We start from the raw sequence: 21,771 nt of genomic DNA, 5'->3' as shown, positions 1-21,771 counted from the left end.
TACCCTTAGATACACTCAGTGTAAACAGACACTCACAGACTGTCACTCATCCATGGAGTTACTCACACACCTAGTCAGTCATGCAAAGAATCAATCATACCTCCATTTCCTCAACTATACAGTTATACACACCTTACTTATTCAAACAGATACTAACACATATTTACTCTCTTATACAATCCCTGATACAATTTCAGAATGATCCATACAGCCACTCACACATTCACTGGCTCTTATGCACAGTTATTTATATATGTCAACTCTCACATGTACTGTGTTTTACATATGTACTTACTTTGACATGTAGCACTGAGATATCCATTCACTCACCAATACACTCATGCACACAGTCAACCGCCCATACAGCTGTTTCCACATGCACTTTTGAACCCATACATCTAGTGAATCAACTGCTCACACATCTATGCACAGAGTCAGACACCTCCCAGCCACCCACACACACACTCAGTCTCCCATACAAATACTTGGGCAACCAATCAATAACCCATATAGTTACTCATATAGCTACTGATCAACACATGCAGCAGTTTACAGAACAACAGACATAATGATGCACAAATTAAGACAGTTTAGTCACTAACCCATGCACTCAGTGAGACACATTTAATCACTCACTCATACAGTCAGTCATGCACCTACTAAATCCTTCATCCAGACACTTATACATCCACTCATTCTTCAATATGTAAGACATATTTTAACTTTACAGAAACATACAGTCACTTGATGTTGTCATCAGTGATGTCATCAGTGATGTCATTTGAGATGTCATCAGTGATGTCATCAGTGATGTCACTGACCATGTCATGAATGATGTAATATGTGACATGATCAGCAGTGGATTGCGGGTGCGCGATATATAGTTAGTACAACTAACTATATATGCGAATTTCAATGCTTTTGTGTGAGTAAAATAAGGTTTTGTAAATGCTAATTCCTAACTATATATGGTCCATAACCTATGGTTTTTTTCAGTGAATATATATATATATATATATACACACACGCACACACACGCAAGTACTCCTTAACTGCATGTTCACAAAATCCTTATTTCCCCTCATGTGACATCGCTTCGCTCCTTGTGTAATCCAGGGGCTTGAGCCTCAGTTTGCTGTGTTCTAAACTATTGCACTCTGAGATCGGTGGAAAGGTTCCTGGACAGCCACTGATTGGAGGGATCATTTCCTTTAGATAGTTTTGTGTGGCTCTCCTACACTTTCATCTGTGGTAGTTGGGCATCTCTGGTACTGGGCCTAGCTTGTTCTCCTGAGGTGTACCTTGAGTTTTTCCCTTCCTCTGTGTGGTCAGCCTTCATGTGTTTCATCTATCTTCTTCACATTGTAAGATCTATGATTTGGCTCTGAGGGATGCTTCGTTCCTCTCGTCTCTCCCTTGCGTGAGTAGCTCTTGCAGTATTTTTGATCTGGCCCATGGTGTGATGTTTTGGTTCATCCTATTGGCTTTTGGGGGGAAATCGCACTGTTATACGATATATGAGTGGTCTCTGTCAGGACATTTCCGAGAATGCCTAATAAATTCCAGTGAACTAATATGATTAGCACAGCTAAAATAAATGCGGGCAGTGCTTAGTTTGTGAAAGAAAGAGTGCAGGTGCCTGAAGCTCGGCTCGGAAGCCAGCGGCAGTGCAATGAAACATCAGGGTGCTGATTACCAAATCCACTACCAGACACTCCCTGTCCCTTTTCCTCACTCTTGCCGGTTCCCACTTTCTGTTTGTGATGGTTTTGCCATCTTTTTCTTCGTCCATCTTAATGATCTGTGTGTTTTTCCCTCTCTTGCATGCAGTGAATATCTGATGTGGAAAAATAAGTGATGGTGCACTCCATCAGCAGCCACTAGCTCAAATAAAGCACTGTGTGATTGAAAGGTGTATGACTGGAGACTGTGCCTGTAATGACATGGAGAGAGCTGGTCACCCTTTTCTGTTGGGGGCATATTAGCAAGGGCCATATCGCCGCTTTAGCGGCACTTTTTGCTGTTAAAGCTGCGATATTTTTATCACCTATCAGCAAGCTGTCGCTAACAGCAGTTAGCGACAGCTTTTAGGCGATAGCGACCAGTTTGGGGCCCGCTTTGCATGTCAGCAATATTTATCGCTAATGACATGTAAAGTTAGCATAACCAAACTGTTAGCGACTGAAAGCAGTCGCTAACACAGCTATCGCCTATTAGCAAGGCAGGCAAATCGATAAAAAAATCACGCTAAGCGCGATTATTGCTATAATCTAACGCCTGCTACAAACATGACTTACCTGTTTATCCAATGGGAGGTGAATTATCAGGTTAAGTCCCCATTGGCGTTAATGCATGAATATCGCTGGATTTCCAGCGATATTCACGCATTTCACTGCTATCGCTGGATATTTTAGCACAATGGAGAAAAACGTTGCTAATAGCATGTTTTCCCCATTAACATATCCAGCGATAGGCAGCGATAAAAAAAATGTGCTAAGCGCATTTTGCGATAAATATTTCTATTCCTTGCTAATATGCCCCTTGGTTCTTTGCACCTCCCTTGCTCATCTATATATTTTAAGGTCTGGATCCCCTGGACCGTCGGGCACTAAGTGGTTCCCAGTGAAAGAGTCATACTGGTGGCCTGTTGATTGAAATCTCCGACCCTCAGCCTGAAGTTGAAGGCTGCAGGTCCCAATATCATCTTAGTCCTCTGTTGCCTTAAAGGTGTATTCGATCACAAGGTGCTTCCATGATCTCTCAAAAGACACATAAATTCAAGGACTGAAAGCATGGATTTAGCATTAGCAATAATTAAAAAAGAGACCAGCCATTGTATTCAAAGGAAAGGAATATTTTAATAAAATAAAATCTAAGGATCTCATTTTAAAAGCCTACTGACTTTTAATTCAATTCTTCGTTTTGTCTACTTTGGAAATAAGTGATGTTTGGCGACAAGTACATCTGTATTTGAAATACTGTGTAGCACACACACTTTTGATATAAATTCTGGTGTCCATGGAATAAGTCAGCAAAGGGAATATTGCAAACAACAGTGCCATTTTACGTTGTGAAAGAATTACATGAACCAGTCTATTGTTGGGACTGATTGTGCTAGAAGCACAAAGCTGTCCATGCCATGCTGACGTCACATTTATTGCATTAGTCCCTGTTCGGTTACCACATCTTTGTCATGATTGAATACGACTCGTCTGCATCTTTCACTTTATTCTTAAAGACCACACAAGTCCCCTGAACCTCGAACGGCATTGTGATTTCTGAAGAACGCAAAATTCACAAATGTTCCCCTTAAAAACAAACTTTGTTCTTCACTAATAATAGTGGTTTCAAAATGTGCAATACAACCTGCCTAGAATGGGCACACATACATTAATTTTAAAGCACATATTTGAATACAACTTTGAGTCCTAAAAGTTTTTTTCTGTTGCTTGCATAACAGAATGATTGCAAAAATGCTTCCTTGCAAATGTTCGAACAGGGGAGGATGCATATATTTTTTCTAATTCGAAGTGGCAATACATCACTTACTGAATGCCAATATTCAGCAAGTGTTGCCCCTTGCATACACGCATTACATGGGAAACCTCATATTCATTCCTCTTGGTGCAGTCCCCTTTCACGCTAAAATATTTGAGGTTTATGTGCTTAAGTCACTGGCGTCCTAACTGCTTTTCAACTGGATGTTGATGTACCATCTCAGTGAAAGCTTTACCTAATAATCTTCATGCAACAATCTGTGATTTTCTTTGTATCATGCTTGTGTTTAAAAAAAAAAAAGAAATATAAAATATAAGGTGCCTCGTGATGCTGGCAGTTTTACATTTTGAACATAAACGTTCTTAAATATATTTACAGCATAACTGCTCAACTTTACCTCATAAGCTTCAAATTTAAGAAAATATACAGTACTTTGCATAATGGTATCCGTATAGCCCCTGAGTCAAGTATAGAGGATTCATATACAAAGAGGAAAACAGCCATTAAAGCACTTACATATCATTTGAAGTTACAGTATAAAAGGATTATTTCCCCGGAAGGCCGGGGTCAGAGACATGCCTGTGGAGGGCCGACATTCCTGTTGTGTTTCTGGAAGAATCTGGCAGGGAGGGGTGCCTAATGGGATTGAAATATGGTTTACAATGCTGTGGCTGAAACTCTAAACATGCTTCGTGTTCTTGCTCTAGGAATGACGCCAGGTTGTCCTCTGATGTTGTATTGAGATGTACCCCACTTGAAAGGGATTCTTTGGATTTCACTTTCGATTTCTCAAGGTCCAAGAAATCAGGACTCTAGAAAGAGAATGAAAGTAGGCGGCCATTTTATTATTCACATCTTAACCCGTGAGTCATCAGAACACAATAGACATTTGCTTGGCTAATATTAGTGACAACATTATAGTACACAAAATAAATTGATTGGTCTTTTTGAATTAAACATGCGGTTTTAAAGCTCAACTCATTGATACGGTTTGCCCCACCCCACATGGATAAACTGAAAATAATCCAGTCTGTTGTGTTATTTCTTGTTGAATATGTAGTGGTGCTCTAAACTATTACTTTAACCACATACAAGGCAGGTATGACTCCTGCCCCTCAAGATTTAGAGATTGTAGTACAGTATGAATCAGTTTGCTGCAGTATGAGGAATGAGAAGAAATGGGGAGGCAAGATCTGATGGCCAGGGGCCCAGGTTGATTATTAGGTTCAGTTATGACGCCCAGGGCCACACAGGCATTTTACTCCACTGGGCATTTCTCTGGTCTGCTGGATCCCTTGAAGGCTAGTTTGGAAAGCACAGAGCTCCTCTTGGTGCCTCTGTCATTTTCTCCAGGTCCCCCAAAATAAATGCAGCAGGCAAGGGGGATGCAACAAGAGAGATAAAGAGTAAGAGGGAGGGGGAAGTGAGAGAGAAATCGAGAGAGAGATTGAGCAAAGAGATGAAGTGAGCAGGACTAGTTTGAGTATTTTTGCCAGGGCTGTTTTTAGTTCCTGTGTCCAGCCCTGATGATGCCCTTGTCGTCTCGTGGTATAACCACAACTGGATAGGATACGCAGCAGCAGCTGCATAGTACACAGCTCCGAGGTCTGTGAAGTGAGTCCCCCCTATCTCAGGAATGTAGGGGCATATTATCAAGGACAGCGTTAAAATTATCGCTGCTTTAGCGGCAGAAAACTGATGCTAAAACGGCGATAATGGGCTTGATAGTATGCCCCGGAGAATTCCAATAGAAGCTCATGTTCACACCACAGCATGGACTTACTATTGGAATTCACAATGGCATATTATCAAGCCTATTATCGCCGCTTTAGCAGCAGTTTTCTGCAGCTAAACCGGCGATCATTTTTAAAATCGCCCTTGATAATATGCCCCCTGATTCTTCATGACTTGTTACTCTAGTGATAACTGTGGCCCTGAGAGACTTTGTGTATTGGGAGGTTATCAGTCCGAGTAAAAGAAAGGAGAAAAAGCAAAAGGCGGCATCATCAAACAAATGCAATGTCAAGTTAGGAAGTATCTGGTAACTTTATACTCCAACAAATATGAGAGACATCCTTCACAAATATTACATAATAATTGGATATGAATGCATATTCCACAATGCTTTTAAAATGAAACACTGTGACAAAAAATATTATTTTAATAAGAGACAATCTAAAAAACTAATGTCAAAAAAATCCCCCCAAAAATCATTATGGAAAATCGGGGTTTTGAAAATCTGCTTTCATTTCTGTATTCTCTGTAATTAAGGAGAGTGTTGAGAAAAGTGTAACAATTTAGATCTTAGAAACACATTACCTGACTTTGTAGGAAATCATACTAGTCATGTTTGAGAAGTTGGCTTGGCGTATGCTGTCCACTATTCTAGTGGGCACCTTGCACCAGTCCAAACAACCCTTATTGATGGTAGGTTTAAAGACAACCTATATAGAAAGCTATCCTAGTGGTAGCTGTGGAGAGCAGCCTTCAGGCTAAGTCTTGAAGGAATGTAAAGCAGCTTGTTTTACCAGTCTATAATCTCACGAATGACCAAATTAAAGGAGAACCACACCAGGTATATACATAAAATATATGTATTTATTCTAAACACATCCCTCTAGTCTCTTTATGAGGCTAGAGGCAAAAGTACATTCAGTAAACTTATTTAGCACACAGTAAATTAGCACAATATATAATTAGCCCTACGGGGAGTCACAAACCATATACTAAGAAAGTGGTATAAAAACCACGACTGACATAGATACAAGGCCTAGAGCCTGTAGAACTGCTGGGGCCACCAGGAACCACCCAAGGTACTGACACAGGGAACCCACGGGGTACGCGTGAAGTGTCTAAACAGCAGCGAATCACCATTAGCTTCTATGGGGAAAGTCGCGGTTGGAAAATTACAGATGAAGGACACTAGGAAGAGAACTTGGTGAAAACCTTTTAAGAACTAGGCAGTTCTAGAGTCAATACCCACGGGAGCACTGGAGTACTCGAGTTACCTTACCCAGGGATGCCGTGTGCATAGGTGTCGGGTTTCGCTGTAAATTGCTGCTGGTGACCAAGTCGACAGTGTCCGGGTAGATCGAAGATCTGAAGAACCTGAAAGCAGAGGGGACAGAGTCTGGATCACTAGCCAGTGACCAGGAAGGCGATGATAAGATGCCAACCGATGTTGGGTGATTTCAGGTGAAGCTCGACTCTTCAGCCACGAGGACCACTAGGTGTTGAGGACAACCAGGAACTGGATTCAAGCTGTCCCCCAAAGGATGTCGAGTGCTACGGTGTCGGATTTTGGATGGGACCCAACAAGCCTTGGCAACAGCAACCCGTGCAGAAAGCAAAGATTGGCTTTGGTGCAGACCAGCAAGGTCTGAGGGACTCACTCTTTGGAGGGGAGTCAGGGCACGTCTGAAGCAACCAGAAAAGCCCAAGAAATAGAAGAGAATCCAGCGGGAGCCTTGGAAATGCTGACCGCCAAGATGCTTCTTTGGTGCCTGTTTGAACAGGGGAGTCACTCCTTGACCCCAAGGGAGATTCTTCCGTCTTCTAGTCGAAATAGAATGTCAAAGTTCCAGGATATATGTTGCAGAGTTTCGTCCAGGGTCATTTAAAGTCCTAAGGACTGGGTTCCTATACTTATACTAATATAGGGGGTTGGACTTACTCTAGGGACCCACCTATGGGTGGATCCAGGGAGGGGGGTGGTTACACCCCTTTCCCTTTGTCCAGTTTCGTGCCAGAGCAGGGGAGGAGTGCCCCTGCAACCGGTTTGAACTGGGATATGCACAGGGACAACAAGTGTGCCCTCAACACTGTCTGAAAAGCATTCTCTGAAAGCACCCACCCAGCCCCAATACAGTAAAGCCTGTCTGGGAGATGGTTACACCTCCATGTGACAGGAAGCCTATTGTCCAGGCCTCCCCTGTCAGAGTTTCGTCCAGCAGCGGGAGGTCAGACTTGCGTCTGTGGCTGCAGCATCCATTTTGTGATGCTGGGGCTCTTTTAAACTATTACCGGTCAGGTAAGTGTGTACATGTCGTCTCCCTCTAGAAGGGTGGAATTCTACCCCCTCTGCCAGAACTGGCAGGGGGGGGTAGGATTCCAAAGTGTTTGACACCAAACCTGACATGGTTCCATGCAGCCATTCCAAAGTCAGCATTAACCACAAGGTTATATTGCACTTAAGTGTATATGGTCTGGCTGCATCACAGAACAGCTACAGAGAAGTGATTCCCGAAGCTGCAGAGTGGTCCTGCTCATGCATGGGCATCCTCTCACACAAAACCAAGCACTCTGCCTTCAGGATTGATAAGGCCTGTCATAGGAGTGACTTATAAGTTTATATGTTTCAGTGATTAAAGGTAGATATAGGTAACCTATATCTTAGTAAGGGGTGCATGCACCACCTTACCTAGGCTGCAGAAGCAGACCTGTGGTGCCATTTTGGAAGGCTTCCCAGGGGTGGCATAATATATGCTTCAGCCCCTGGTAGCCCTCTGGGGTACCTATGCCTTTAGTACCTAAGGTACAATATACTAGGGACTCACAAGGGTAACCCAGTAACCAATCTGGAGTGTACCTAAGAGAGGAAGCACCTAGGCTCGGGTCCTGGTTAACAGGGCCCCAGCCAGACTAAAGTCGAAAAACAGTGAAACACCAGCAAAAAGTGGGGGTAAGCAGATCCTACTCTCCTACACAACCCCCTCCCCCCCAAATGCAGGGACATTAAACTAACTTTGACCAGTTGAGCCTTCATGTTCTAAGTGGAAATTAGGAGTAATCTGCATTGACATGGTTACTCCTAGGTCTTTGTTCCACTGTATAGTCCATCCCCTGTAGGGAAATGGACCACCTCAAAAGTTTGAGTTTTTCACCCTTCATCTGTTTTAGTCATAGGAGGGGCTTATGGTCTGTATGAACAGTGAAGTGAGTGTCAAACAAGCACGGCCTCAGCTTCCTCAGAGCCCAAACCACAGCAAAGGCCTCCCTCTCAATAGCTGACCAACATTTCTCTCTAGGGGTCAGCCTTCTGCTAATAAAAGCTACTGGCTGATCCTGACCTTCATTATTCAATTGTGATAGCACAGCCCCTACCCCAACTCAGATGCATCTGGTTGGACAATTAATTCTCTGGAGTAGTTAGGACTTTTGTAGAATTGGCGCAGTGCACATGGCCTGCTTCAGGTCATCAAATGCCTTTTGACAGCTAACTGTCTACTGAACTTTCTTAGGCATCCTTTTAGAAGTTAAGTCATTCAGGGGTGTCACAATGGAAACATACCCCTTGGCAATTCTTCTGTAGTACCCAGTCAGGCCCAAGAAAGCTCTGACCTGAGTCTGGGTAGTTGGAGCAACCCAGTCCATGATGGTCTGGATTTTGCTCTGCAATGGTTGAACCTGGCCTCAACCTACAAGATGGCCCAAGTACACAACCTGACTCTGCCCTATCTGGCACTCAGTAGACTTGATATTTAGGCCTGCTTTTTGCAGGGCGTCCAAAACATTTTTCAGGTGGACCAGGTGATCCTCCCAGGTGAAGCTAAAGACAGCAATATCATCTAGATATTCTGCACAGTAGCCTTCCAGGCCTGTTAGGACTTTATTCACCAACCTTTGAAAAGTGTCAGGTGCATTCTTCAGACCAAAGGGCATTGCCACAAATTGATAGTACCCACTAGGAGTTGAAAATGCTGTCTTTGGCTTTGCATCATCAGCTAATCTGATCTGCCAGTAGCCAGCTGTAAGATCAAATGTGCTCAGAAACTTGGCTGAGGCCAAAGTATCTATAAGCTCATCTGCTCTTGGGATTGGATGGGCATCAGTCCTAGTGACTGCATTGAGACCTCTGTAGTCAACACAAACCCCCATCTATCTCTTACCACCCTGGGTCTGAGGCTTTGGTACCAAGACCACCGGACTAGCCCAAGGGTTATCTGAGGTTTAAATAACTCCCAAATCCAACAGTTTCTGGACTACTGTCCTGATACAGTCTCTGACATGGTCAGGTTTCCTGTAAATCTTATTTTTAACAAGCAGACTGTCCCCAGTGTCCACTTCATGTGTGCACCAGGTGGTATGATTTGGAGTCTGAGAGAACATATGTCTAAACTGACTGTGCACTTGTCTGCAATCAGTTTGCTGCTGAGCAGTGAGGATGCCTGCCAAGGCTACAACATCCAATGGCCCATCATCAGGGTTCTGTTAGAGCAGGTTAGGGAGAGGGTCACTCTCCTCCTCCTGTCCCTCATCAGTAGCCATGAGCAAGCCCATGTCTGCCCTGTCAACATATGGTTTCAGTCTGTTGACATGAAGCACCTTATGGGGGCTCCTGGGAGTTCCTAGGTCTACCAAATAGGCAACCTCTCTCTTCTGTTCAAACATAGTGTGGGGTCCACTCCAATTGTCTTGGAGAGCTGCTGGGGCCACAGGCTCCAACACCCACACTTTCTGTCCTGGCTGGTAAACAGTCAGTACAGCCTTTTGGTCATGCCAGGCTTTCTGTAATTCCTGGCTAGCCTCATGTTTTTAGTTGCCTTTTTCATATACTCAGCCATCCTGGAGCACAGACCAAGTATATAGTCCACTATGTCCTGTTTAGGGAGTTTGAGAGGTAACTCCCATCCCTCCTTCATCAGACGCAATGGGCCTCTTACAGGATGCCCAAACAGAAAGTTCAAAAGGGCTGTAACCAACCCCCTTCTGAGGAACCTCCCTGTATGCAAATAAAAGGATGGGTAGTAGGATGTCCCATTTCCACCTAAGCTTTTCTGGGAGACCCTTGATCATACCCTTTAAGATTTTGTTGAATCTTTCAAATAAACCATTGCATTGTGTGTGATAGGGTGTGGTGAATTTGTAGCTCACTCCACACTCCTTCCACATTGCAGTCAAGTAGCTAGACATAAAGTTTGCACCTCTGTCAGATACTACCTCCTTAGGGAAACCCACTCTTGAGAACATTCCCAAGAGGGCTCTTGCCACAACAGGTGCTGTAGTGGTTCTAAGGGGAATTGCCTCTGGGTACCTAGTGGCATGGTCCACCACCACTAGGATAAACCTGTGGCCAGATGCTGTCTGAGGGTCCATTGGTCCAACAATGTCAATCCCCACTCTCTCAAAGGGAACCCCCACCACAGGTAGTGGTATCAGGGGAGCCTTTGTGGTGCCACCTGCCTTACCACTGGCTTGACAGGTTACACAGAAGCGACAAAAAACTCCTTTGTGTCTTCAGAAATGTGGGGCCAATGAAGGTGAGGGACAAGTCTGTCCCAAGTCTTGTTTTGGTCCAGGTGTTCTGTTAAAGGAATATCATGGGCTAGTGTCAAAAGGAAGCCCCTGAACTTCAAAGGTATTACCAACCTCCTGGCTGCACCAGGCTTGTGGTATCTACTCTCTGAATACAAGAGTCCATCATCCCAATAAATCATATGGGTGCCTCAGCATTCCAAGCAGGCTCAGCAGCAGCTTGCTGTCTGAGGGGTCGAAGAGTAGGGCAGCTCAGCTGCTCTTGATTTAGAACTGCCCTGGAAGGGCCCCCTGTCCCCAAGAACTCAACCTGATCAGGCTCAAGCTCCTCTGGGACAGTTACTTCTTCAGGAGCACACTCATCTCCCTCAACAGACTGATCATCACTCTGAGTCAGGGGGGAAGGCACTGCCTTAACCCTACTGCTCCTTTACTTGGAAGGCACCTGGTCCATTATTCCAGAATCCAGGGCCTGTTCAGTGTTACTTTTTGACCTGTGACCTACTCACAGCAAACACATGTGCGGAGATCCCTAACATTTCTGCATGGGTCCTTAACTCCACTTCCGACCAGGTTGAAGTCTCTAGATCATTGCCAAGCAAGCATTCAACAGGGAGGTCTGCACCCACCACAACTTTCTTAAGGCTAGTTACCCCTCCCTAGGAGAAATTAACAACTGCCAGGGCATGGTTGGGCCTGACATTGCTAGCATTGGTCACTTGGTAAAGTTCATCAAGTATGATCTGTCCAGGGTCCACAAAGTCTTGTGTCACCATAGTGACACTTGCCCCAGTGTCCCTGTAGGCCAACGACTCTTTTCCATTTATCAAAGGCTCTTGTCTGTACTTGTCCAAGTTACTGGGACTCACAGAGGAGGACATATCCATGCATCCATCACAGATCAAGACAGCCTTAGATGGCACTCTGACTAGGCCAGAGTCCATCTCAGCACCCAGGGTTAACCCTACTACACCCTTCTGCTGAGTACCACCACTTAGAACTGAACTAGGGGGAACAGTTGCCTTAGGGGCAATGGTGGCTGGAGTTGATTCTTTTGACTTGTTACAGTCACTATTCCAATGGCTATTCTGCTGACAGATTTTATACCATGGTTTCTTTTTGGCTTTACCTTTCTTAGAAGATTGAGAATCCCCACCAGTAGAAGATTTGTGGGGCCTTGTGAAGTCTTCTGGTCTTTACCCTTCTCCCCACCCTTATTAGGATCTTGCTTCTTGTGGTCACCACCTTAGTTCTGTACCTTCTGCCTCACCCTGGTTCAGACCCATTTGTCTGCCTTCTTTCCCAATTCTTGGGGAGAGGTCAGATCAGAGTTTACCGGGTGCTGATGCAACAGCTGATTCTGACAGTTATTAAGGATCTGCTCCTTCATGATCAAGTTATACAATCCTGTATAATCACACACTTTACTGACCAGTAATCAGCCCTCCAGAGCCTTAGTAGCACAATCTACAAAGTCAACCCAGTCCTGAGTCTGTGTCTTTTGGGAATCTCTGAGCTGTATCCTATACTGCTCAGTGGTTAGGCCAAACCCATCTATAAGTGCACACTTCAGGACTTTGCAATTATCAGAATCCTCTTCTCTGACAGTGAGGAGCTTGTCACTAACTTTGTTTGCAAAGGAGAGCCACAAGATTGCTGCCACTGCTCCTGGGGTACCTGCAGTACTTTGCAGGCCCTCTTCAGTGCAGTTATCCATTTGTGGATGTCATCCCCACTCTTGTAGGGAGGGATAATCCTGCTCAAATCTTTATGGTCATAAGACCTATCCCTACCTCTAGGGACATTGCTGCCACCATGGGACTCTAGTCCCATATTTTTTCTTGCTCTCAAACTCTCTAGGGACTCCCTTTCTAAGGCTACTCTTTGTTTCCTTATCTCCAGCTGGGCTTCTTCAAACCTCAGCTGGTTCTCTTTCTTTTCTTGGGAGAAAGAGACAGAAGACCCAATTGATGTACCAGAATGGTTAGATTCCACTGAAGGAGATCTCGGCCTTCTAGGCACACCTTCAACTCTTTCTGGGGGGACAAAGATAGGCCCTTGCTGGCCTTCTTCATCTCCAGTTGGAGCTGATTCTCCCAGGTCTAGGTCATTGTCACCTGCCTGGTCAACATCAGAGTCTGAGCCCTGTGGATTGGAACCATTGGCCTCTTCCCCTTCTGTTGCTCCCACCCCACTGCCTACCCTTTCAGGCTCTGAAGCCTTTCTCTGGTCATCAAGCATTAACACCTATCTGAGATGTTGGGTGGTTGCATTTTTTGGTGTCTTCAATTTCACACAGAGCCATTAACTCTTGAAAAGGGAATGTGTCATACTTGGATGTCTGTTATCTACTGACTTCTGGCAGGGATCCACTGATTCCTGGCCATGAAGACATAACTAGTGAGGTGTGATGTATGGACTGGCTACTCTAGTTGTATACCTACTGGACTCTCTTGAGTTGTAGAAAGGGTGTGATTAAGCCCTCCCTTGACACACAACTCTAAGTTCAGTAGAATGTACTGTATTTAAGTTTGTATTATATGTACCTCTGGTACCGTTAGTGGTTATCAAATGATCAATCCCTTGAGATTATCTGATAAAACAATGGCAAGCTGGGATCCAACATGCTGCACACCAATGTGAGAAGTTGGCCTGGCATATGCTGTCCACTATTCTAGTGGGCACCTTGCACCAGTCCAAACAACCCTTATTGATGGTAGGTGTAAAGACAACCTATATAGAAAGCTAGCCTAGTGGTAGCTGTGGAGCGCAGCCTTCAGGCTAAGTCTTGAAGGAATGTAAAGCAGCTTGTTTTACCAGTCTATAATCTCATGAATGACCAAATTAAAGGAGAACCACACCAGGTATATATATAAAATATATGTATTTATTCTAAACACATCCTGCTAGTCTCGTTATGAGGCTAGAGGCAAAGGTACGTTGAGTAAACTTATTTAGCACACAGTAATTTATCACAATATATGATTAGCCGTAGGGGAGTCACAAACCATATACTAAGAAAGTGGTATAAGAACCACGACTGACAAAGATACCAGGCCTAGAGCCTGTAAAACCACTGGGGCCACCAGGAACTACCGGAGGTAGTGATACAGGGGACCCACGGGGTACGCGAACAGTGTCTAAACACAGCCACGAATCACCATTAGCTTCTATGGGGAAAGTCGCGGTAGGAAAATTACAGATAAAGGACACTTAGAAGAGGACTTGGAGCAAACCCCTTTAGAACTAGGCAGTTCTAGAGTCAATACCTATGTGAGCACCGGAGTACTCGAGATACCTCACCCAGGGAAGCCGGGTGCATAGGTGTCGGGTTTTGTCGTCGTTTTCAATGGGGATCTGCTGCAAACTGCTGCTGGCGACCAAGTCGAAAGTGTCCAGGTGGATCCAAGGATGGATCAAAGATCTGAAGAACCTGCAAGCAGAGGGGACAGAGTCTGGGTCACTAGCCAGTGACCAGGAAGGCGATGAGAAGATGCCAACCGATGTCGGGTGATTTCAGGAGAAGAAGGTGAAGCTTGACTCTTCAGCCACGAGGACCAGAAGTCGTCGTGGACAACCAAGAGCTGGTTTCAAGCTGCTCCACAAAGGATATTGAGTGCTGTCGTGTCAGATTCCAGATGGGACCCAACAAGCCTTGGCAACAGCAACCCATGCAGAAAGCAAAGATTGGCTTCGGTGCCGACCAGCAAGGTCTGAGGGACTCACCATTTGGAGGGGCATCAGGGTACATCTGGAGCAACCAGGAAAGCCCAAGAAATAGAAGAGTTACCTTCGTGGGGACCCACCAGTTGATAGACCAGTGATCGTGAAGGAGCCTCAAGCGGAAATGCTAGAAATGGGCCCACGGAACACTTGTGGAGTATGGGCCCACAATCTTTGGTGCATATGGTGTTCGGGGCTTGGACTATGAGTAGCCCAATGCACAACTTTGGGAAAGCTCGGGAAGTTGATGCACTTGCAAATGTGCACGGTGTCCAGAAGTTCCGGTCCCACGTCACTCGTGAGGGCAGTGGGTCTCAGCTTTACTGGGATCTCGTGTCGGCCTCTGAGAAGTCTAAAAGTCTATGTCCTGAGTCACAAATCTGTTGGGATCTGGGGGAGCCTTAGAAATGCAGACTGGCAAGATGCTTCTTTGGTACCTGTTTGAACAGGGGAGACACTCTTTGACCCCAAGGGAGATTCTTCCGTCTTGTAGTCGAAATAGAATGTCAAAGTTTCAAGATATATGTTGCAGAGTTTCGTCCAGGGTAATCTAAAGTCCTAAGGACTGGGTTCCTATACTTTTACTAAGATACGGGGTTTGACTCTAGGGACCCACCTATGGTTGGATCCAGGAAGGGGGGTGGTTACACCCCTTTCCCTTTGTCACGTTTCACACCAGAGCAGGGGCTGAGTGCCCCTGCAACCGGTTTGAACTGGGATATGCACAGGGACACCAAGTGTGCCCCCAACACTGTCTAAAAAGCATTTTCTGAATGCACCCATCCAGCCCCAATACACTAAAGCCTATCTGGGAGGTGGTTACACCTTCCTGTAACAGGAAACCTATTGTCCAGGCCTCCCCTGCCAGAGTTTCATCCAGCAGCAGGAGGTCAGACTTGTGTCTGTGGCTGCAGCATCCCTTTTGTGATGCTGGGGCTCTTTTAAACTATTACCAGTCAGGTAAGTGTGTACATGTCTTCTCCCTCTAGAAGGGTGGAATTCTACCCCCGCCGCCAGGACTGGTGGGGGGTAGGATTTCAAAGTGTTTGACACCAAACACAACATGTTTCCATGCAGCCATTCCAAAGTTAACATTAACCGCAAGGTTATAATGCACTTAAGAGTATATGGTCTGGCTGCATCACAGAACAACTACAGAGAAGTGATTCCGAAAGCTGCAGAGGGGTCCTGCTCATGCATGGCACCCTCTCACACAAAGCCAAGCACTCTGCCTTCAGGATTGATAAGGCCTGCCATAGTAGTGACTTATAGGTTTATATGTGTCAGTGATTAAAGGTAGATATAGGTAACCTATATCTTAGTAAGGGGTGCATGCACCACCTTACCCAGGCTGCAGTAGCAGACCTGTGGTGCCATTTTGGAAGGCTTCCCAGGGGTGGCATAATATATGCTTCAGCCCCTGGTAGGCCTCTGGGGTACCTATGCCTTTAGTACCTAAGGTACCATATACTAGGGACTCACAAGGGTAACCCAGTAACCAATCTGGAGTGTACCTAATGTACATGCAGTCAATTTAGAGAGGAAGCAGCTAGGCTGGGGTCCTGTTTAAGAGGGCCCCAGCCAGACTAAATTTGAAAAACTGTGCAACACCAGCAAAAAGTGGGAATAACCATAGTAAGTAGATCCTACTCTCCTACACATGTAATACTTGATCTGAGAAATTCTTCTTGATTTCAGGCTTTGAAAATCATCGCGTTATTAAGTCATAGTGAGGACAGTGTCAGAAAATAAGTTTTTTTAACATGCAGTACCTAGTGTGAGTAATAGTGTTGTTGTTTGAGTGGCATGTTAACCCATGTCAAGCAACAGCCTTAAACTCTGGCAAGTTGAACCACAAAACTCCCTAAATTAACCTGTGCTTAACCCTCTGGTAGCTTGTCACAAAAGTAGCCAGGCATAACTTAGTGTCAATGTGTAAAGTATTTATGCAGTACACAAAAACAAAAATAAAGGGAAATCTCAACAAAAGAAAGATCCCACACACATTTGGGAAAGTAGAGTATATTTTAATACAATATTGACCCTAAAGCAACAAAAATCCAATCATTAAAACCAGAGTTATTAATTTGAAAAGTTTAAGGTAAAAACTAGCATCTAAAAGATCAAAATGTGAACCGTGGCCATCTCTTTTTGCGTGACTGGTACAAGCTGAAAAATAGGTCCGACTGCGATTGGGCGTGAGTCGGTTGCAAAAAGTGGATTGGGCCCAGTCGGTGCCTACCTTCAGACTTAGAAGAAACGTTGACAAGACGTTTAAGTTCAGCATGGCAAGGCTGCTGGTGGCGTATGAGAAGGAGGCGTCACTGTCAGAAAGTCTGTGGAAGAAATCACTGTGAAGATTTGTTAATTTGGACTTAGACTCTAGAAGTTTCTACCCTTTCAATGTGGCCGCCCGGTATAAAAAGGGGACCTTCTGAATTACTCTTCAGTACACTACAGGACCTGCAGCTACTACAGAAGAAGGACTGTACTGAAGCCTGCCCTGCTGTCTGAAAAGGAAGACTGGAACTGCACTCCAGGCTGAAGTGACTCCAAGAGTCAGCTGACTGACTTCCTGTTCTGAGCAACAGTGACACAACATGCTCCAGAGGCCTCCTTGCAACTGCTCAGCTGACCTGCTGCATTGGACCTGCTTCGACCTGTGACTGGACCGGCTTGAGCCATGCTGGGCTCTGCTAGAGTTAGTTCCTGATCTCCAAGAGGTGCCTCCCAGGTCCTAGACCCTTGGTATGGCATCAGTTGAGCTTTTCCTAAAAGAAAAGGAGAAATCCTGATGATTTGGGCACTTCGCAAATGTGAACATTTTATTTTGTGGCAAGATCTTGCTGCCTGCACTGACCACCAAAGCAAAGCTTCAGTGAACATGACTCTTCGTACTACAGTGACCACCAGCAACGACTAGCAATATGAGATCTGCACTTCGCACTACAGCATAGGCAGCCAGGGGTGACCACCAACGCGAAGCTCCATCCACGACATCTGACAGGATCTTTGCGCTACATCGATGACCATCGGCGACACCCAGCCTGCTCTTTGGGGAACAGCGCTGACCGTCCATGACACACTCCCTTCTCCCCGCGAACTCCTCCAACACAAACTGGACACTTCACGATGGACATTGGACGGTAACTTTTTCAGCAAGACTAACCTGGTCCCTGTATCTGGCCCATGCAGTGGTGCTTTATGCTTTTAGGTGCTACTTACCTTAAATCTTTGCAATTTAATATCTCCAATTTACTGATCGGATATTTGTGTTTTTGGTGTCAATTTATTAAATTTTACTCTATCTTTCTAAATTAGTGTGGGATTTACCTTGGGTTGTGTTTTCACTTTATTACTGTTTGTGAGCCGCATAAATACTTTACACATTGCCTCTGAGTTAAGCCTGACTACTTTTGTGCCAAACTACCAAAGGGATAATCACAGGTTAATTTAGTGACTTCTGTGGTTCACACTGACAATGATGGTGGCTGCAGCTTGAGAAGGGTTCACATTCTCTTCACCCAACACCTCATTTCTCACAGGAAGTGAATACAAAAATAAGAATGTTTCAAAACACACACAGATGTTTAAAGAGTATAAAAGAATAGGAACTTATTGATAGGGTGTCAAATAAAGGAATTGAACAGCAAAAACAACTACTTTCCATACTCCCTTCCCTCCCATCTGTGTTGACATCATGAACTAACCGGCTGTCAAGATTGGTGTGGTCGTTGTTCCTATAGTATTCCAACGCTAGCTACACTTGCTGTTGGCAAATGAGAAACTTTGAAAAAAACACTTTTCGCTTCCGTTTTTTCTTCATGAAATGATAGTAGATTAGAGTATTTCCCACTCAACCCTCCCGTAAGCAAATGGTGAATTTTGGTCCATGTGCCACTCTGACTCCTTCACTGAAGCCCGGAATAATCAGGTGTATCTTTACAATTGCACAGAAATGCCTGCAGTGCTAACCTAAAAAAACACTCAATATTTCAGGAGAATATCGAGTAAGAGAATCCTTTACAGTGAAACAGACTTTCCCAGTAAATACATTTTTTGTGACATTTCACCAACCCTATGACTGTAGAATTTCAGCAAAGCAGACAACATGTGCAGGAAAAATAAAATGGCAATGAAAAGATTTGATTGCCATTTTATTTTTCCGACATCCGCACTCACCACACTGCAGCAGCCAGCCTTCCCTGAGTCCAGAGACAAGCGGGGAATGTCCTCTGCTGCTGATTAGCAGCAGAGGACAGGAGTAGTGGCTGGCTGGATGCTATAAAGTGCACATGTAATTTTGGCCGTTTCTCTTGTGCCTGGCCAAAGTGACATGCGCACTTTGAAGCTCTCTACCTAGCTGTGTTTGATAGCTGGGTGGAGACCAAGCACAGGCCTACAGGGACTGGAGGAGCGTCCAGCCAGCCCACTTCATCCAATTCTGGCGCTGCTCTCAGAGTCACTTACCTGGCTTGCACGTCCTCGCACCTCCCGAATGTATCCACTCCAGCCATGAGAGCAGTACCAGGATAGGTTAAGGGAGTTGGCTGGGCCCATGCTGGAGTGGAGAAGAAGATCAGGAGGAGCGAGGACGTGCATGCCAGGTAAGTGACGTAATACTACTGCCCTTTACTTCCATCCTTCCCCTCTACACTCGGATGCCATGACACTGGTTTTGAAAAATTCCCCATAACTGTCAGCCGCCACTAGGCTTAGTCACACAGGGAAGTCACAAATGTCACTAAGGGGCATATGTATGTGGGCGTTTGCAATTCGCAAACGGTGCTTTGGTATGTAGGTGCACATTAGCAAAATAAGGAATCGCAAAAATTGCGATTCCTTATTTTGTTCAAGCATTTAAGGAATCACAATTTTGCGATTCCTTAAATGCTATGAAGGAGTGAATTTTAAAATGTGATTTTGGCTTAAGGAATCGCAAAATACCACCTACTCCAAGTAGATGGTATTTTGCGATTCCCTTTCTAATTGCATTTTTTTTTCAATTCAAAGTGCCATGTGGCGCACATACATGCCCTTGGGGCATGTATGTGCACCACATGTACTTAGAGGCACATTCCAGGGGTGCAACAGGTGTCCTTTGAACACCCTGGCACCCTTGGAATTGCGATTCTCAAATTGCGATTTTCTCATAGAAAATTGCAATTTGAGAATATAGCCCCATTCATTCCTATGGGCCTCTTAGCCCATAGGAATGAATGGGACACTCATTCCTTAATTGCTATTCGCAATTTGCTAATCGCAATTAAGAAATGTTAGAGATTCGCAAAAAAATTGCGAATTTTTACCTACATTCCATTTTGCTATTCTCAAATAGCGATTCCTTAAAAATCGCTATTTGGGAATCGCAAAATGGAAATTACCTACATATGCCCCAATATCTTAAATTTACATGCAGTCCTTGAGAAAAAGAGGATACATGACCTTACTTATGTGAACGTTTAGTATGTCTTTGCCAGTGGGCCCCTAGAGTAAATAAATGAAATGAACTCAATAATGTAATGGGATAACTATCAGGTTGCAAGTTGCAGGTGTTATTACCACACACTTCTGATTTGCGGCATTCAGAACCTGACTAAAATCTTGTTTACAAATAGCACAAGAAGTGTGTTATTTCCCATTATTGACTACACAAAGTGAAGTAGAGGGAGAATTTCACCGGTGCAAATCCCTTGCTAATGCAAATTAGTGAGTGTGCAGTTTGCCCCCATGAAAAGCTGACCAATCACGATTGGATCTTATATATTTCAGAAGTTGTGACCTCCATTGTTCCCTTACCTGTGATGATGTACTAAAGCTTCTGTCTGTTTTGATGGAAGTGGCAGGTCGAACAATCTGCATCTGTCTCATCGGTGGCCTTTGATATTCTGCGCTTGCTGTCACAATACTGTATGCGGGTGGGACCAGTGCCGATTGCCTCTGAAGCAGCTGGAGAATGGCCTGGATGTCGGCAGTCATTTGTGATTCTAGTCTGCAATGAAAACATATACGAACTTTATAATTCAAATGCAATTATTTTATTTTTGTTTGCCGCTTTGAAGCATAGGTGTGTTCATAAGTGTGAAAAGGTGCATTAACTAGATATTGTTTCCTGTTAACAATGTTGCATTTCGAATTTATTAATGAACAATTTCAATATTATGTGGAGGTAAAAAATAAGAAACGGCGATCTGCTGTACAAACACGCGCAGAAACACACGCACAACATGTCACAGTTTGTGATAACGAGTTAAACAAAAACTGGAAAAGGTAAAATGTCTCGCCTTTAAGAACTATTGGCGGCGCACGATATGCGAAAAGGAAATGTTTTTGCTCATGTTGTGCACAATAGCAAAAAAGAAATAGGGGCTCATTTATGCGTCACTTGTGCGCCACTGGTGTGTCACTTTTTGTGACGCACCAGTGGCGTGCATGTGTGCACGTGCAAAATGTGGTGGTCACATGAATCTACCCTTGCACACATTTTGTGTTGTTGGCCGCAAAGTGGGTTAGACAGGCACAGTCACCAGCATTTCACTCATGGTCGGATTGAAATTCCACCATGGATCATTTCCATTTCTCTTAAGACAAATTGATCCAGCGTAAGGCTGTGGCAAAACTAGTGCAAGGCTGTGGCAAAGGAAGTCTTAATGCCCTCCTAAGACAAGCTGCCCCCTAGCCTACATTGCTCTGCTCATGAAATACGTAAGTGGGGGAGTCAGTGATTGATTTATGCCTGTGGGCCCCCACCAGCACTTGTTTCTGGGGACCGAGACTTTTTTTTTAGTCCCTTCTGTTGTCAGCAGGTCTGATGAAAACTTTACTCATAAGGTGTCTGATGGCTCTTGCCTGTCCTAGTACTTCGCACAGTCAAGCCGAGGCATTTGTTGTACACTCTGTCTTTCTTTCTAGCTTTCTGTTCTTCTTTCGATTCATTTTCCATTTTCTTTCCTTCTTTTTTCAATCTTTCCACTCTTTTTTTTGCTTATTCCCTTCTTTCTTCTTATTATCTTCTTGTCCTGCCTCCCCTTTCTTTCTACCTTCTTTCTTTTTTGTATTCATTCCATCTTTCTTTCTTTTTCTTCTTCGTGGATGCTCTTCTTTCCATTATTTCATTCTATTTTCCTACGTTCCTTCTTTTCCTCCTTTCATTTTCTTTTGTATTTGTTTGGTCCTTGATTCTTTTTCTTGCTGCCCTGTCACTCCTTCATTTTTATTCTTTTCTTCCTTCATTCTTTCCTCCTTTATTTTTTCTTTCTATCCGTTTTTCCTTTTTTATTCTTCTTTTGTACCTTG

General features: G+C 44.4%; 1 protein-coding gene across 3 annotated transcripts in view; it reads right to left on the bottom strand.

Annotated features, from left to right (window-relative positions):
• Positions 1 to 2,839: 2,839 nt before the first annotated feature.
• The window catches only part of KCNH7 (potassium voltage-gated channel subfamily H member 7), a 1,437,897-nt gene continuing 1,418,965 nt past the window's right edge, over positions 2,840 to 21,771 (bottom strand). For all 3 annotated transcript variants that reach the window (XM_078681650.1, XM_078681648.1, XM_078681649.1), the window contains 2 exons: positions 20,275 to 20,467; positions 2,840 to 4,310 (listed from right to left, as the gene is read on the bottom strand). In XM_078681650.1, the coding sequence (XP_078537776.1) occupies positions 4,044 to 4,310; positions 20,275 to 20,467 (460 nt within the window). In that variant the 3' untranslated portion in view covers positions 2,840 to 4,043. The remainder of the gene's footprint in view (positions 4,311 to 20,274; positions 20,468 to 21,771) is intronic.

This window comes from Lissotriton helveticus, chromosome 3_1, assembly GCF_964261635.1.
Source record: "Lissotriton helveticus chromosome 3_1, aLisHel1.1, whole genome shotgun sequence".
Taxonomy (NCBI): domain Eukaryota; kingdom Metazoa; phylum Chordata; class Amphibia; order Caudata; family Salamandridae; genus Lissotriton; species Lissotriton helveticus.
The sequence above is the reverse complement of the archived record's forward strand: the minus strand, read 5'-3'. Positions and strand labels throughout refer to the sequence as shown.